Raw genomic sequence first — 18,905 nt, forward strand, 5'->3', positions numbered from 1 at the left:
TTTGAAGTGGCTTTCATTACGTTTTGAAACATCAAAAATACAATTTTTCTACTCATTGGGATATAACAAAAGGTATATTTATTACTTACTTTCATAAAAGTTGTGTTTGCTTTCGCCAGTGGTCTCATCGTTCTACAAAATAATGTGAATTTTTATGTTATACTTCCTTAGTTTTTTGACTGTTCGTCAAATGCATCCTCACCAGGTTGTGCTGCTTCATCACCGGTTTGTCATTCAGGTGTATATGGAATTATTGAGCCTCCACAAAGTAGTTCTATCCCAACGGCACAGACACTTGCTTTGTCTGCACACCATGTCTCTTACAACCCAGATACTGTCGTTCCTCAAGGTTTCGCCACTGAAAACAGGATGCACGGAAATCCATCGGCACACAGGCTTACCCATAGCCACAGTGCTCAAGATGCTGGAGGCTTCATGTTTCAGTCACTGTTTCCTTCCCCAGGTCAAGTGTTACATCGGTATGGTTCACACCTAACTCCAAATCATATTCAAATGCACCAAATTTCTCCGCCAGGCAATATATATGGTCCGTTGGTTTCAGTTCCCGTACCTTACTTTTCCCTTGGATCAACTAGTTCAAGCTCTTTGTCACATAACCCTCTAGTTTATTCAGGGCGATCCGCGTCGAACTCAGCATGTGCAAGCACAAATAATAATCCTTCCGGTGCAAGTCCATTAGTCAGTCGAAGACCTCGTATCCCTAATAGTAATTCATGTGCATTTAGTGAATTGTGGCAACCGGGTCCTGTACCTAATATATCCACACAAAGTTCAGCATTACCACTAACTTCAAACATCGGAATAACACAAAATCCACCAAACTGTGGTTTACGAGAGCGTGCTCCATGTAACCATGACACATCTGCATATAATGAGTCACAGTTTTACATCACAGGTAAGCACAACTTAGGAATATCATTTTGTACCAAGTTAAATATTTTCATGATCTTATCTAATGAGTTACTCGGTGTTCCCTCGATCTGAAGGAATTTATTTGCACTATATGTACAACCATCGTGGGTTTGTAAATCTCAAGATTCAGTTTGGTATTTTTCAAATCATATTTGTTTATTTATTTATTTATGTGAACACAAACATTAGTACAAGGGCGCACCAAATACGTATGCACCACACAGTAACAATAAGGTTGTGAAAAGATATAGAAGTTAGTGTATGGGACTGGAATAATAATAAGTGGATAAACTGTTCAGTTAGGAAAAATACAACCAGAAAGAATTCTTTTAGTCAAAGAAGTTACGTTTACCTTTATGAAGAAAGTGAATAAAAGGTACAGCAGAATCGCCACTGGCTTCTATTCTGATCCATGTTTGATAAGGTCTCTAGCTACTATGTTGTACCATCTCAAGAACCTCAACGAGGGAGTCGTGAAGGACCAACAGAAGTCAGTCCTGTACAGCCTTCTTTCATACTACGAAACCATGTCATACACTGAACACCTCTCCTCTTTCTCCAACCGGTCCCAGCGTCGGCAAATAATGCACGATGTGAAATTCTTTGGGATGAGACTCGTAAGACACGTCCAAGCCACCGAATTCGATGTTTCAAGATAGTGACACCAATTGAATTGTCATCCCTGTGCCCGAACACACGATGGCGAACCTCCTCATCGCTAACATGGTGTTGCCACTGGATTTCAGAAATCCTTCGAAGACAACGATGACAATCAAACACAGAAAGTTGTCTAACATCTTCAACTCGGAGAGGTCAGGTTTCACAAGCATAGAGCAAAACTGCTCTCACCGACGCGTTGTAGATCCGACCTTTTACAACCAGACCAAGATTACGATGGTACCAAAGGTGACAAAGATTGGCATAAGCCTTTCTGGTTTTCACTATACGTAACTCGATCTTGTCGCTCACGCCACCACCACCAACACTTACTCAGCTACCTAGATACATGAAATTCTCGACTACTTCTATCTGCTCACTACCCAGAGTGAGTGCAGGTTCAAGGTCCTGCCAGTGTTGTAGAAGTACTTTGCAATTAGAAGGTGCAAGGCACATACCATACCTACGGACACTGATTGCCAACTGATTAAGTGTGGATTGCATGCCTTGGGTATTGTCGTATAGTAAGACAATATCGTTCTCATACTCAAGGTCGAGAAGTCTTTCTCCAGGCAACAGATCGACACCATAATTACCTGCATCCATCAGAGCCGTTTCCAAAATGTCATCGATGGCAAAGTTGAAGGAAAACGGTGAGATTGGGCAACCCTGTCTAACCCCACTTCTTAAATGGAACAACGGAGAGAGGTGGTTGTGCTCCTCACTCTGCCTGAGGTGTTAGTAATATGGAGCTTTTGGGATGTTAATAAACTTCTCAGGCACACCCTTCTTCAATAGACAATCCCAGAGAACAGTCCTGTCCAACGAATGGAAGGCCACCCTGATGATAAGAAACACTGTGACATTTGGCATGTTATAAGTATGGCGATGTAATAGGATTTGACAGAGGGTAAAAATATGATCAATATATCATTGACCAGAACGAAAACCAGCCTGCTCCTCGTGAGTCAGTCTTTCTCGGGTTTTGTTATAACTGTTATAATTTCTTCATACGAATATTCGTCAAGGTTAGAACGAATAGTTTGACAATAATTGGGCGCTGAGTATAGAGAATTCATTATATGTGAAAAAATTATATTTGAAATAGTCTCAGCGATTGAAATTTAAATAATTCCAACGTTTCGTCCAGCTAACTTGTCTGGATTTCTTCAGGGAAATAATCAAAATCAAAATCATCAAAGAAATATATAGTGTTTTTTTTAACAATCATGTCAAAATCTCTACTACTTTAATCCAATCATATTTGGATATCGGATGGAAGTAAGAAGCGCAACAAGAAATACTTTAGTGTATTTGTAGTTTTTACATGAGGAGATTCTAGAGTCTTCTCCAAGCATCAACTAGCGCTGATTGGATAAAAATTAGCCAATCAGTGTGCACCAGCACAATCGTGCATGTAACATACTTTAATCCAATCTATGTCCCGCTAACACATCCTCTTTGAGCAGATTCGTAGGATCTGATGCTAGGGTCGAACTGCAACCGAGTGACTGGCCTGTGCTTTCGATTTGTCCATCGTCTAGGCAATAAGGAAGTTGTATCACTCTTTGCTTGCACAGAAACTGACCTGTGTGTTTCAAAGGTGTCTAGCAGAACGTCAAGAGGCATTCGATTTCGAGTCTCGTTACTGGCTATCGAAGTTGCTTTCAATTGGTTAGCATGACGTATTCAAACTTCTGAGCCAACTGACACCTCATAAACCACATTCCCTTTCTTTCTCACGATCCGACCAGCTGTCCATGTAGGATCTTTTCCACGATAGTCCATAGCAAGTACGTTTTGACCCACCGTGAACAATCGTCTTTGTGCCCCATGATGTCGATTGAACTGCTTCTCCATCGATACGTTTCGTTGAGGCTCAAGAGCTGGCGTCGGATGGATGACATTGAAATGTGTTCGTATTTTTCTGCCAGATAGAGCTTCTGCTGGAGAGACCCCGTTGATCGTCTGAGGGTTCGGTGTACAGCTCAAAATAAGCAGGAACCTCTCTAAGATCTCTTCGGTGGTACCCTCCCTTTTGAATTTTTTCAAAGCATTTTAAATGTACTGACAAAGCGTTGCACTTGAACATTGGATTGGGGATGGAATGGAGGTGTTCGGACATGATTGATTCCGTCTTGCCGACAAAATTCTGACAAGATAGCGGACGTAAACTGTGTTCCATTGTCGCTAACTATCAATTCTGGGACCCCGAAACGACTGAATAGTTGACGTAGTTTTTTGGCTATGCAACTTGCTGTTGGATGTTCCATGAGAAAAATTTCTAGCCACTTGCTGTATGCATCAACTACCAGAAGGTAAATTTGTCCATGTAGTGGACCAGCAAAGTCCAAGTGTATACGCTGCCACGGTGACTGTAGTATTGATCATGATTGCAGCTCTGCTTTAGCTGCTCCAGTTGGGTGTCTAAATGCAGCCAGCATACATAACTTCCTGCTAGTGCTTTCATGCGATTTATTCCAGGATGTCCTGTGTGCCCCAAATACCCTGGTACGGCTGACAGTGGAGAAAGTCTGCTCTCCCTCGCGAAATGCTCTCACATGGCCACGCCTATATAGCCTCTGGCAGGAAAGTCCTACTCACTGCCTTCTCGTGGCGGGGGTGTTGTTTACGAAATTGAGAAGACGAAAAGCGAATGTCCGGCGCTTTAACCGGGTCGGTGGACACGGCGAGTCCACCTAAGGGAGTTGAAAAACCCTGATTCCAAACCAATGGTGAACATGGGCTCCAGTATCCTTAGGGAACAAATGGCGTATGAATCAATCGTTGGTCACCGGCTACCATGGGTCTGCATCTCCTCATGATGCTCCACTGCTTTGTGGATCAGACCTTCAGGTCAAAGGCTCCGGGTGTGGCCTCCTAAGCAAACCACTTGCTTCAGTTTGGGCACCCTGGCAGTATCACAGCCCTCACACAAATTAAATGAGATTTGTGCGGCGCATATATATCTGGTGCCCCCTTGTACCAATATTTATGTGTTTAAATAAATAAATAACGTTCTGAATTAGTGTACGAACGTTAAAGGAGATCAGTTTGAATGGTATACGTGGTTCCAGAAGAAGGGTTTAGAATTCGTATTTGGCGGCAGCATTCAACTTCCAACCGGTCATTGACTTGAGATCGTTTAGATAGGACAGGGTTTCACCATAAGTGGGCTGCTGTAGGTGTTGAATAAAGGAATATATAAAATAGGAATAAAGGAGTAGACAAGTGAAGCAATGTGAAATGAAATTGGGTATTAAAGACTTGTTTTGAGTATTAGTCACGAGAATGAAAATTAAGGCGTAAATAAATTTTCTGATTATGGTCATCATTTAATTTGTATGTGGGCTAGGACAAGTGATGAAGAATAAAAAATAGGAACAAGTGTTACCAAATGTTTGTGAGTGGGATTTGTCTGAATATGTGTTGAAGTGAAAACAATTTTTCCAGTTGCAATCATCATTTGGTTCGTATGGGAGCTAGGATATTGCCCGGGCGCCCAAACCAAATAAGATGATTTTTTTTATAAGGCCACTCCACGAGTCTTTGATTTAAAGGTCTAATTCACGAGTCAGCGGAGCAACCTTAGGAGATTCAGTCCTATGGTTGCTAGTGAACAACATTAGATTCATACGCCACTTGATCCCTCAGGATATTGGGGCCCATATGCACCATTGGTTCGGAATCGAGGTTTTTCAACTCCCCTCAGTGAATCCTCCATAGCCACCAACCCGGTTAGAGCACCGGACAATCTCTTCGTCCTCTCAATTTCGTAGACAACACCCCTGCCGCGAGAAAGCAGTGAGTAGGACTTCTCTGACAGTGGCTGTATACTCGTGGTCATGTGATAATATTTCGAGAGAGAGAGAGAAAGCGAACTGTTCTCATCCTCTGAAACACCGCGAAATTTGGGGGGTTTCTCTATAAATCACTATTATAAATTATTGATAATTCCCGTCAAATCGGTGTGTGTCTGTCATGTTAGAAATATACTGTTATTTTATCATTATTCTTTTATGGAAATCTTACTCTACCCTGAGTAGTGACAGTACTTAGATGAATTTATCAAAGTTATAGGGAGTGGTGGGTTCGTTTTTCTACGTTGATAATTGTCTAGCATCACCAAGAAATTGATAACGCTTATATATATATATATATATATCATATTTTGTATATTAGATTACAAACAGTTCACTGTGTTTTATGTTTTGTTTACTGTCTCGTAGAAGATAAGTGTTTTCTGCAGCCAGGTAGAATTTGCCACCATCAAGTAACCCCGATCACTCAAAGCCCTAAAACAAAAGATATCGATGAGTCTTTATTGTCTTCAGACTCAAATGCTAGTCCCACTGGAGGATGTAAATTAGAACCGGGTAACAAAAAAGGTGCCCCGCTCCCACCACCAATTCCTCCTCGGTCGAATTTGCGAAATCAATTTGTTTCAACAACAAATACTCGTGTTAATGCTGCAGATCACATAATCTCAGCAACTGCTGTCCATCCTGTAACACCATCACACACCTACAAAAAAGAAATTGCAAGGTAAGATCAAAATTACGGTACTTGTATTTTAGAGAAACTTTAAGTTATTATTCTTCTGATCACCTGTAAAGCTCCTAATTGAAATATCATTATTGGGAATTCACGTTTTGCTAACAAATGTATGTGTCTCATGAGTCCCATCAGATTTTCGCAACCTTATAGCCGATGTGCTAGTTTTTCATTAACATTTCTGGACACAACTTAGCCAACAAACTGCATTGCATCCTGGTTTTCCTATTCCCTTCTCTTTAAAAGCAACAAGTAGCAAAATGTCCATCATTTGATTGATGTGATAGTTTTTTGTTTAATACTGACTAAAATTAGTATTTCGTATTTTCCACTGTTTATTAAACCAACCACTCAATTTCATATAGCTACTCGACTTATTTATTTTCCAACATGATAAAACATACTCATTATTAAATGTTTGAGCTTAATCATCAGTGAGTTTTCTATTTCGGCTTCATATATACCTACATATATCAGCAGTTCAGTTTGCGGTTGTTAGCAAACGTATGCATCGTTATAGATTGTTAGATGGCTTCTCTACGCTTTATACTTTTCTTAAGGCACAGAGTTCCGTTTATACTAATATACCACGCGTAGTATTATCAACGATGAGCCAAGATAGCATGAATTACTTGTGGACCTTTCTGTTTCATATGTGCTTAAAAAGTTGGTAAATGATCATGAATTTACCCTTGAAATAGTTTTGGTTCCGTGTAGCGCTAATTGAAGGTTTTTTCTATTTTTAAGGAGACTAGATCACCTTATACTGAAATTCTTGTAAATGCTTTTCAATTGGATCTTCATTAGGCTGTACTCTTTTATACAATAATGTTTATCTACACAATTAATGACAACTCGTTAAGGAAAAGTATATATAGAAAAAAGCCCCTCTATGCGTCAGTACAAACACTTTAGCTTTACACGCATTCGTTACATAAGAAACTTAGTTAGATATATTGAGAGCCGAACATAAACAATCTCAGACGACGCCATAGAAGAATTGGAGTTTACTTATAAAGTGCTTACCGAAACGCGCTCCCCGCAAAGATTTTCAAAGGACACATAAATGGTGCACAAGACGTTTTATACATCAACCCCTCAAAAGAAACCCATCTCCCTAAATTACAATTCGAGGGGGATGTACCTATTGATATCCTACGTATTACATTAGTGAAGGGGTAGTGAACGAGAACATCAGTAGGGACAATCAAATGTATTTGAACACAAAACTACAGAATCTTTTAGTAAAATCTGAGAACTATACAGTAAATACTTCATTTACAAAATGTTAATCAATTGTTTCAGACTTGATTGTTCCTTCGTTTCCACACCAATCACTCCCTGTTCTCCTCCTATTTTCTTTGATCTTCTTGACCTGCCGCCAGGCATTTCACTTTCGATTGATGGTACATGCTACTTACATCTGTCGACATCAGTACCACACACCACAAAGGGAGTTAAAAAGACTTTTCACAGCGAAGCTTGGTTATTTTTTAGTCTACCAGTAATGTGTACTGAAATAAAGAATAAATAACCTAATTTCGCCTCTCTGATTCGAATCTACAAATTCAACAATAATTAAGAGAATGCAAAGGGTAGGAGGTTGTATATTACGTATCAGATATGTGTGACTATATGCCAGTATGTCTGTAAACAACAGTAAATCGCTATCTTCTCTCGCCTGCAAAACAGTATTGTTTCATTTGTGTTAATCTAACCTACACGATGAGAATTTCTGATATCTTCACTGTTTCATGCATTTGACACATAAATTTAGAAATAGTTTACTCTTAACTCTATAGTCATCTCAATGATAATCTCAACAACAACTTTGATTCAAATTCTCACAAAAACATTGAATTTCTATCAAGTGTGATAGAGGCATGATTTATGATTCTCAGGAGTATAAAGTCCAGATTCAAAATAACATCTATCAGTCAAAAAGTACTGGGTAGTATGACTTTCTAGACAAGTTGACGTGATGTTACCGTCATACAGTAATTAATGGCATTTAATTCATGATTTTTTTGGTACAAATGACATGACCTCAACTTCATTTAACTTAAAAAGCTGATCAAACACAGTCGTTCCCAAAATTTCATGACTATATTTAGCGAATTGTTTTCACCTATTTATATCATTCTTACTATAAACTTTGGATCATACTAACCATTGGTTCGATTTGTAAAAAAGCTAATGTATAGAATACACTGGAAATATCTTATTATTATTTTTCGTTAAGCTCAGTTTACTGAATATGCTCCACTCACAAAGAAATAGAACACATGGACCACTCTATTTCGCTTGTAATTTCCTTTCGATAAGTATATTTGAACGTCGTAAGGATAGTTAGCAAATAAATATCAGACTTTTATAGGTATCAATGCCAAGGTTGGACGTTAAGCATATTTTTTGTTATATCCCAATGAATAGAAAAATTGTATTTTTAACGTTTCGTGACTTAATGATAGCCACTTCTTCTGAGTAGAAGTGGTCAAAAATACAATTTTTCTACTCATTAGGATATAACTAAATACTACATATATTATTATTAGACTTTTTGTTCATCGATACAATGAATCTATCTCTCATAGGATGAATCTTAGTTTCAGAGTTTAAGATTTTTACAAAAGTGTTGATATTCTGTACTAAACACTGAAATACCGCCATAGCTTTTCACATTAATTCACAGGGAAACTAAGATTTGACGGCGTCCTGTATACAATGATGAACTTATTTGGAAAAAAGAGAAATCTCATTTAATGGTTATGTACGTATGTAGATGATAATTTGGATAACACTGCATATAAGCAAGTAATAATTGAATAATAGTAGCGCTGTGGCTAAATCACAACTTCAATGTATCCTGTAAAAGCAATAATGTTTTCTTCATAAGTTTCCAATGTTTTATAGTTCTTTTTATCAACTTTTTGCAGCAGACCCCAATCACTAAACACAACTGTAAATCGACAGAATTATCGGACAACGAGTAATTCAAACAAAAATGCAACAAGTCCCGTAGCTACGATTAGCTCTTCTCTTGTATTGAGTATCTCCGAGGAATCAAATAAAGTCAGTACTACAGATTCTCGTGTTCAAACTTCAGATGATAACATGCAATCGGTATTATATACAGCAAACGACATAAATTCACCGTCAGATACTCCTCCAAAACTACCTCCTCGTATGGTGACATCGAACAATGGCAATATCCTGATACCCAAAAAATCTCAAGTCCCTGAAAAAGTAGGTTTGCCAGTATGATAGATAAGTGTAAAGCAAATTCGATCATTGTGTATAATTAATCGTTCTTTGTTTGCTAATGTTTACACCGGCCATATCTTTAAGTAAAAAAATCTATGATGTTTCAGGTTCACGAAGTGTAATAAATATGCATAGATCCAGATATTATTATAAAGAATTATAATTTATGAGACACTTATATTCTTGTAATGTTATTGCTTTCTGTGACTTGAGTGGTTCAGTTGTATGGCTTTCATTATCATTCTAAGCAACATGTTCGGTATCAAATTTAAAAAGGTGAGTTGTTACAACGCATTTTTGAGTGTTCTGTAAATTTATTTTAATGATCGAAATTGGGGTATTACCATGGACATTCGTATTCTATTTGAATGTCTTAGTATATCAATATTTGGTTTGTAGTTTATTGATACAACCCCCTTTTTGCGGGAAACTTTTAACACTCATACCATAAATATTCAATGGGCATATGAAAGCTGAATTGTGAAAATGAGGATAAGAGATAAATAACAACGACTTAATCAATCCCGATGCTAATTCTTATATGAACATCTAATTAATTTACAAAGAGACTCATTGAAAGCTGTATAATATAGTATCTTAATTTGTGAATTAGATACCTTCCCTAACCATCGTTCATTTAGATGCAAGAGGAATTATCTGGGTAATATAATTTTTGTTTAAATTGACTTGAAAAAGGAATCGTTTTTTCTTTTTATGTCGTGAGTTGATAAATATTGATCATTTAGTTGTAAATCCCTTTAGTGTTAAAGAGAAATAATAATACTACCAGTAAAATTTCAACTAGAATACGGTATTGTTCAGATGGATACTAGTATCTGTTTTTAACGATTTCATTATACTCCATTTTTTATGACAATCGTAGATTATCAACGGATAACTTACGTTAATAAATTTAAGTAGGTTTAGACCAATAAAACGAGTGTTTCTGCTTCTTGCATATTAGAGACCATCAAAATCAGATTTTGGATGTCGTTCTAGTCTAACTTTTAAGTTTCCCATTTTCAGGTTGAAAAAGTTAGCACATCACATCTGAATACCCCTACAGAACAACAACAAGATGAAATGGGAATGGATGATTTTTGTAGTCGGTCTGCTAGTCCCTTTGTAAATCAACCAATTAAAACTTATTTCTCAAATTCAACGGAACCTGTTATTCCTGTAAAACTTAATGATGATGATACTATGGAAAAACCGACATATCCTTCAACGAAACTATCAACACAAGTCCAAGAACCTGAAATAGCAAAAGAATCTATGGATTCATCCCATGAACAGCATACATTTCGAATAGTAAAACCAGTTAATCCAGCTGTTTATCGGCGTTTTATGGAACAAAGAATGGCAGATATTGGTAGAATACACCGAGAACGTAAGGAAAGACGTGATCGTCTTGAATCCGAAATGTCTAAAGTTGGTTTAGATGAAAATGCTCGTGTTCAAATGCGCTGTTTACTTCGCAAGAAAGAGTCTAATCACATGAGAATGCAACGTGCTAAAATGGACCAATCAATGTTTTACAGGATAAAACACTTAGGTAAGTAGTTATTACAGAAAAGCAGCTGTTTGGAAGTTAAATAAAATTTCCTTTTCCCCTTAACTTTATATTTTATGGTAAACAAAAATTGTTAACATATGAAAAATTAGTGCAGTTTAAAAGAGAGACTTCTCATTTATTCGAACATTATTATTGTATACATGCAAATATACCATCAAATGCTATCTTAAATCAGTTTATTCATTATCTATGAACAAACAGAACGTCTTTTGTTTAGACACAATCTAATTTTTAGATGCAACTCAAGGGTATGTTATATCCTTTTGAATTTCTTATCTATAAAATTGGTTTTAGTTTTCGTTTATTTATTGAATATTTAAAAAAATGTTCTACACCTAATGTGAATAGAAGAATTTATATACCTCGATTTTCTGTCGATGTTATTCTTATGGTAAGGGATACAGCATGTTTTCTATAAAATCTAACAGTAGTTGATCAAGTACCAAATAAAACTGGACTGATATCTGTCCTAAGTTAAAAATACTCATAAAGGCCATATTGTAAACTTTTGTAATCGAACAAATGACTGTCAGGTTACGGACTATATTTTCATTTTCACTTGTCTTGGTAAAACCTCTCACACTTAACACTTTTCAACTGCGTTTATGACTTCTTACGTTAACCGACCTGTATGTTATAATAACTATAGAAAATAAAATGTGTTATTCCCTATTCAGCAGAGGTTTAATGACATCTTTCTTTAAGAACCAAAAGTCTTTTAATTAAAACTATGTACATTAGTGCTGAACAAATATGTCTATAAATAAACTTCAATATGTTTTTATATGTAGTGGTTGTTAATTTTCGAAGTATGATTTATAACATGAAAGTTTAGTGTTATGACCTAGAACACTGTGTTTCCGTTCTTCAGTAGTGTTCTCGATATCACTAGCATTTAAAACATCTCCTGAGTTTCGTCATTTTACTAAAATCATGAGTTATTGATTTTTTTAGAAGAAATTCCTGTTGCCTATTCTCATCCTTTTCTGTATAATAAAACCAATAGTCTTAATATATCATCATCAAAATAAAACGTCCAAGTAATGCAACGACGTTCAATTAATAGGAACAGTAAAGACGTAATAATTCAGTTACAAAATAAAGCCAATAAATTTTATTATAAACAGTTCTGTAGAGTTGTTTTACCTACGAAACCTGCCCATCTAGTCATCTGTTATGAGATAAACAACTCCATTACTATCTCGTATATCTTCCTACTGGACAAAACAGTTATGATGTTCAGTTGAATGGTAAAAACTCGTTACTTACACCTTTTACCCCTCATAAAGGAGCATAGGCCACTCACCAACATTCTCCATCTAACTCTGTCCTGGACAATCCTTTCCACTTGTTTCCAGTTGCTATTCAGCCTCTTCATATCTGCTTCCCATTCCCGACACAATGTGTTCTTTCATCTTCCTCTTTTTCGTTTCCCTTCAGGATTCCAATTTAGGGCTTGCTTCGTGATGCAGTTTAATGAGTTCCGCAATATATGTCCTACCCACTTCCAACGTTTTTTCTTAATTTCCTCCTCGGCTAGAAGTTAGTTTGTCCTCTTCCACAGTAGACTGTTACTAATGGTATCCGGCCAACGGATATTGCGTATCTTGCGTAGACAACTGTTTATAAATACTCGTGTCTTTTTGATGATGGTTGTGGTAGTTCTCCACGTTTCAGCTCTGTACAGTAAAACTGTGTTGACGTTCGTAGTGAAGATTCTCACTTTGAAGTTGGCTGACAGCTGCCTTGAGTTCCATATGTTCTTCAACTCTAGGAATGCTGCCCTTGCCTTACTAATCCTCGCCTCTATGTCAGCGTCGGATCCTCCTTGTTCATTGATGGTGCTGCTCAAGTACGTGAAAGTTTCCACCTCTTCCATAGTTTCCCCTTCAAGTGTGATTGGGTTGATGTTATCTGTGATGAATTTGAGGGTCTTGATTTTTCCCTTGTGAATGTTGAGACCTACTGCTGCAGAGGCTTCTGCTACACTGGCTGTCTTCACCAATATTTGTTGGTGTGTATGGGATAGACGGGTCAGGTCATCTGTGAATTTCAAATAGTCTAGTTGCATCCAAGCTGTCCATTGTATTCCGTGCTTCCCCTCTGATATGGAGGCTTCATAATGCAGTCAATGACCAGGAGAAAGAGGGAGAGTAGGCATCCTTGTTGGGCGTCTACTGAGTCTTTCATCCGGTGCAGCAACACTCTGTTGAAAAGCCTTCCTGGTACTGACAGCAATGCAATGCCTCTGTAGTTCTGACATTTACTCAGATCTCCTTTTTTGGTATATTGGTGAGGTATCCTTCTTTCCAGTCTATCAATGGCACTTGTTCTTCCTCCCAAATCTTCCTGAATAGAATGTGGAACATGTTTGTAGTTACTTCCATGTTTGACTTTAGTGGTTCAGCTGGTATATTGTCAGGTCGTGCTGCTTCCCCATAACTAGGTGGTGATCTGAAGCCATGTCAGTTCATCCCCTAGTTCTCACGTCTCCCATTGACCTTGTAAATGTTTTACCGGCGCGAATATGATTTATCTGATTCTCCGTGGTGTGATCCGGTGAAACCCATGTAGCTTAATGTATGTGTTTATTTGGGAATGTCGTGTCGCCTATAACCAACTTGTTGAGTGCACATAAATTTGCAAATCTGTCACCATTCTCGTTCGTTTCTCACAGTTCATGCCGTCCCATGATATCTTCATAACCATTGTTGTCCATTCCGAATTTGGCGTTTAGGTCTCCCATCAGGATTATCAGGTCCTTTCTTGGGCACTTCTCTATGATAGATTGCAGCCTCTCGTAGAACTGATGTTTATCGTCGTCATTGCTATCATTGGTGGGTCCATAACACCGGATAACATTCATCATGATCCTCTCCTCTGATTTGAAAGATGCTCTGATGATCCTGGGTCCATGAGATTCCCATCCTATAAGTGCATTTCGTGCTTCTTTGGACAGCAACAAAGCAACTCCTTGAGTGTGTGGAGCATTTTCTCTTCGTGACCGAAGTTCAGCAGCATCTCTCCCGTAGGTAATTTTTGCTGTCCAGCTTGGGTTTAATGGGTTTTCTTGATTCCAAGAACCACCAAGTTGTATCTCCCCATTTCCGTAGCTAATTGATTAGTCCTTCTGATCACTCACATTGTCCGATCATTCCATGTACTTGTATCAATTGTTGCTCTGGTTGTTAGAAGTGGCATCGGCCTCGTGACTTCTGAAGAACATCGGTTTTAACCATGAGGCGTTATAATTCTCCCTACAACTTGGAGGACGCGGTTTAAATGGTTTAATTTGTTTATTCTGGTTGGCGTTTTTTAGCAAGGATGTTTTGTACAGGATATGGTTGCTGACCCCATGCCCAACCCTCCTCCTTTACCCAGGCTTGGGACCGGTAGTAGCTCTAGAATAACTGCAGGCGGAGTCGGCGAAAACTTGGTTTTGAAAAATGTTTACCTACTAAGGATTTTCAACAGGTAATTTCTCAATTGTCCATAGAACTAAGTTTCAACACTCATTGACTAATACTTAATCTTTACTTAAAAACAGTACAGCCATCATGAGTGCAATCATTCATGAGTATGAGGAAAATACAATTTTTTTTGACAGATGTATACTGAATATTAACCCCTCTCAACAATATTTTTATAACTCCAACGTAGAAACGATGATGGTTAAAATGGAAAAGTTGTCCTAATCTACCCATTACGTTTTTTACTTCTTAACACAGGAATATATATTACTCCTGAAAGAGATGAGTAATATCTCTAAGTTTGACATTATTTGAAATTACACACTTTTCCTGGTGTACCTGAAGAGTTATACTTTGCCTCTATGATCGTAGGATATTTTTCATACTTATTACTAAATTTCCGGAAAAGTTTCATGGTGGCTAACAGTGGAAAGCAGTATGCGCGTCTCATCTCATTACTGACTCGTCAGTTGACTCTATCTAAACGTGGATCCCATATTCCAATACTAGCCACTATCAAAGTTTTATTAAAATATTTATGATTTAATGGCTGTATCGTGGCAATCCACTCAGGATACACGTATCCCAAAAATTACTTATCAACAACAGAGGAATTCAAGCCCTCACAAATGAAATAATTACCAAAATATTTTTTACTGTTGAGTTCGTTATCATAAGCTAGTAATTCCTCTCTAAATTTCTATTAATTTACCACATACCGTTCTTGTTAGTTTTCTTTTTTTATACGCCAAACCACTTCAGATATGCTTCGGTATTGATTTTCTTCAAGCTGGGATAGTAATGGTATGCATAACATGTATTTAATTTCCCTTGGTAAATTCCAATGCATTTTTCTGTTCTGGTTTTACATGTAGATCACGTGTAAAGCAGCTGTCAAACTTCTTGTTCTGCCCTAACTTAGAAACTATTTGTTTCCCCTGTTGCCAAAGTATTCAGTTTTAGCCAATAATTACTGATGGTAATTTAATGTGCAATAATCGATTCAGCTTCTTGTTGTTTTTTATTACTGTCCCCGATTGTGTATTTAATGCACTACACCCTTCCCTTATTCGCTTACGTCCAATTACACAGAATTGTGTTTATATAAATATATGTCTGCATGCATACTGCTAACTTCCACCTACTCATCTTCTTTTAGTCAGATTACACATCTTTTCATAAATCTTTTTACGGAATTATGAATTCTAACAAATCATATTGGTCATCATGTTACACATGAACAGATGGACATTTGAGGTATATATAAATATATATGGAGTTGTCGAAGATTTTTGAAAGAATGTGCATATTTATGTGGGTAGTTAAGGTAATATGAAAGGCCGAATTCTAATGTTACCTGTTTTATTTCGATTTTGTGTAATTAGACTGATCTTACAGAAGTTATGCTTTCAAAACACAACTATTTGCAGACACACACCTATAAATAGTCACATCTGTATAATCTGATAAAAATAATACACAGGCTTTGTTAACGGACAACAACATTCCTATGACTTGGCAAAATGTGTGTTTCTAATCTTCAGAAATGTCCTTATACTTGTTCGGTATGAAAATATTTGAAATAGATTAGAAAAACGTTTACATGTTCGGTAGGAATACATAAAACATGAACATAAGGTTATATATAGTTTCGTCCTATTTTCAGTGAAAGTTATATTTACAAAACTATTTAAAACTGGAATTCTGTATTCATTTATATAGACCGCTGATAAAAAGAATGTAAATGGAGATAAATTATTTTGAAATATTTATTTACTGGCTGAAAAATGCCTGAATTTCTGTTTACGTAGTCACCATTTCATGCATAACTAATTCTGTCACATTATGTGCAACTTCCTTAGTCAGTATTTTATATCAGTTTATTGATACTGACGGCCAGAAAATATAAAACAGAGAGCACATTTAGTTGCTTGAGACTATCCGGAGTTTGAATAGATCTTATATCTGAGAGAACATTATTATCTCAAAAATGATGGTATAACTGAACTGTGATATAGTAGTCACCTAGTTGTGCTGCTGTAACATGGTGATCGATATTAGTATGTCTTTCCTATTTTACTTTATTTATATCCAAAAGGAACTTTAAACTCAGTCCAGTTTTTTGTAAAGTTCAAAGGGATAGGTCAGTAGGGAGTGTAAACATAACGTTATAAAAAAATTACTTACATATAAACATATTAAGTAAATGGGAGAAAACTTTGATTATCTGATCATATATATCTTTAGTGTGTTACACTATGTAAGTCTTAACACGTCAGTTACATCTTTTTTTCATTTTTTTACGCGATATGAGAAATAATCTAACAAAAAACCCAGCAGCATGACTTAGAGTCAGTAGCTAAATGTAGATTATTTCTCCTAGACGTTATTGATAAACCCTTACTCGGTACTACTTTCTTGTGCTGTTAGATAGTCAGCTGCTCTCAGGTCGTAAATGTATAGAAACTTTGGAGGCTCTTTGTTATAATACTCTAAGCGATGTTTTTAGGATTGTTTTGAATTCATACTTGAGAAATAACGACAGAACGATTAAAAATTAGGAAGCATTTCATAAATATATCTTTGCAATTTTATTTGCAAATCAGTACTTTTCGGCTCACATGAAGTTAATTTTTACGGTAGTTAAATCCTATAACTAATGTGTTATCATTTAACCACTGGTTAGAAATGTATTATTTCATACAATTCGTTCTTTTTCAACAGTGTATGTCTTCAGTGGGCATTCCTTGCCTATCCTGAATTGGTTGACTTTATGTAACTTGAGACGTTTTACATAGAAAACATCATCAATGCAGTGTTTGCTGATGAGTTACTTTGAGATAGCTATATCTCACAGTTTTGTCAGGAAGCTGTGGATTTTGAAACCAAGCTAATAGTGAGGACTAGGGTTTGTGCATTTGACGTATAATATCTTTCATTTCTGATTAGAAAACATTTTATTTCGAATTTATTCTGTATGTGTTAAAATAAAGCACTAAATGTACTCCACACGAAATGAGGTAGCAATATAATGAAAAAAATTATATAAAGCCACATACGACGAACAAGAACAAGAACATTGAAAGATGCACTTAAATGAACACAACCAAAGTAGATTTCAGACGAATAAATAAGCATAACGTAGAGCCGCGCACAATCGTGTACGGATCCAAGTTTTTGCATAGTTAAAGAAAATTGAAAAGAAATAAGCATAAAGATGGAAATACTTATATCGGCAAAAGTAGAAAAGTAAAGTTTAGGAGAGAAATATACTAAACGCAACGAATGAATTCAGGAAGTTTAGTGTGAAATAGTGCTATGTTTAGGATTTCGGGCACGATAAGAATTTTTTTAGATGCCGATGATAACATGTAATCACTTTAGCGATGCTTCTCATATTCTCTTACTATAGATTATGCTTTATGTTTACGTCAAGTAAAAAGCCTGTATCTCTCAATGCATCTTAAATTAGCAGTCAAGAACTTCACAAATTAACTTAGTGTATTGTTCTGACCACCTATGAACGCTTTCATGTCTCACTGGTGCTAGCAAACTCAGCATCCATTGTGTTGGCTTGTTGCTTTGAATTTTGTTGTCACATTCCCCCTTAACCATAAATTAGTCCAACCTGATAATTCTGTTTAATATCATCACTACTCAATTTTTGATCGCTCTTTATTTAAAGAATACTAAGTACACAAGCACTTACTACCAAAGTACACACGTTTCTTATTTTCGAGTGTCTTGTCTTACAGTCGTTAAATAAAAGAAGAGAACTTTTACATTTTCATACATAGGTGGATATCTTACTCGCTTCACGGGCAGTTTAAGTTACCAAAGACGGGATAGGCTTTTTGTATGTCGGAATTTATCGTCAAACAACCCTTCAGGACCTATGGGATTTTCGGAATAAACGAAGTGGTTCATGGCCTTAACTTCTTCAGTCTCCATTTTGGAAATAAAGATTAAAATAGACCAGTCTTTAAGAAAAGCCTTCACTTTAATAGAAGTTAAGGGAATCCTGAATATTGTTACCACTTTTTAAGCAAGGTAATCATCTTTTTCACCAGAAAAATTATCCTAAGTCAATACGAGTCATCAGATAACGTTACTAAAAAGATATCCATGATAAAACTAAACAAAAGTAAGTAAAATAAAGATCTCTGGTCAATGTAACAGCTGATTCAGATAGAAGTTCACCGAAAATTGTGAGTACTCCAAGTCTTTTGCCAAGGTGACACTCGTATTTGGTACACTGAGATGAAAATGCCTTTCATCCTCTATCAGTTACCTAGCTATTTCTTCCTTGAATATATCCATGACGCTTTCATATTCTCAATGAAGTCTTACTAGATTCGATGTTTTACTGTTTTGAAGAGCACGACTTGAAAACACAAGAGTTGTACTGTATATTATGTAATTAATCTTGTCCGATAACTTACCAAGCTACT

General features: G+C 36.6%; 1 protein-coding gene across 1 annotated transcript in view; it reads left to right on the top strand.

The window, feature by feature from the left end:
- Positions 1 to 10,971, top strand: part of Smp_171850 (putative yippee protein) — a gene marked incomplete at both ends in the record, with an annotated part of 47,283 nt that extends 36,312 nt beyond the window's left edge. The window contains 2 exons of the mRNA XM_018788758.1: positions 9,082 to 9,390; positions 10,435 to 10,971. Of these exons, the coding sequence (XP_018654269.1) occupies positions 9,082 to 9,390; positions 10,435 to 10,971 (846 nt within the window). The remainder of the gene's footprint in view (positions 1 to 9,081; positions 9,391 to 10,434) is intronic.
- Between the last annotated feature and the right edge of the window lie 7,934 nt (positions 10,972 to 18,905).

This window comes from Schistosoma mansoni, chromosome W (genome assembly GCF_000237925.1).
Source record: "Schistosoma mansoni strain Puerto Rico chromosome W, complete genome".
NCBI lineage: Eukaryota > Metazoa > Platyhelminthes > Trematoda > Strigeidida > Schistosomatidae > Schistosoma > Schistosoma mansoni.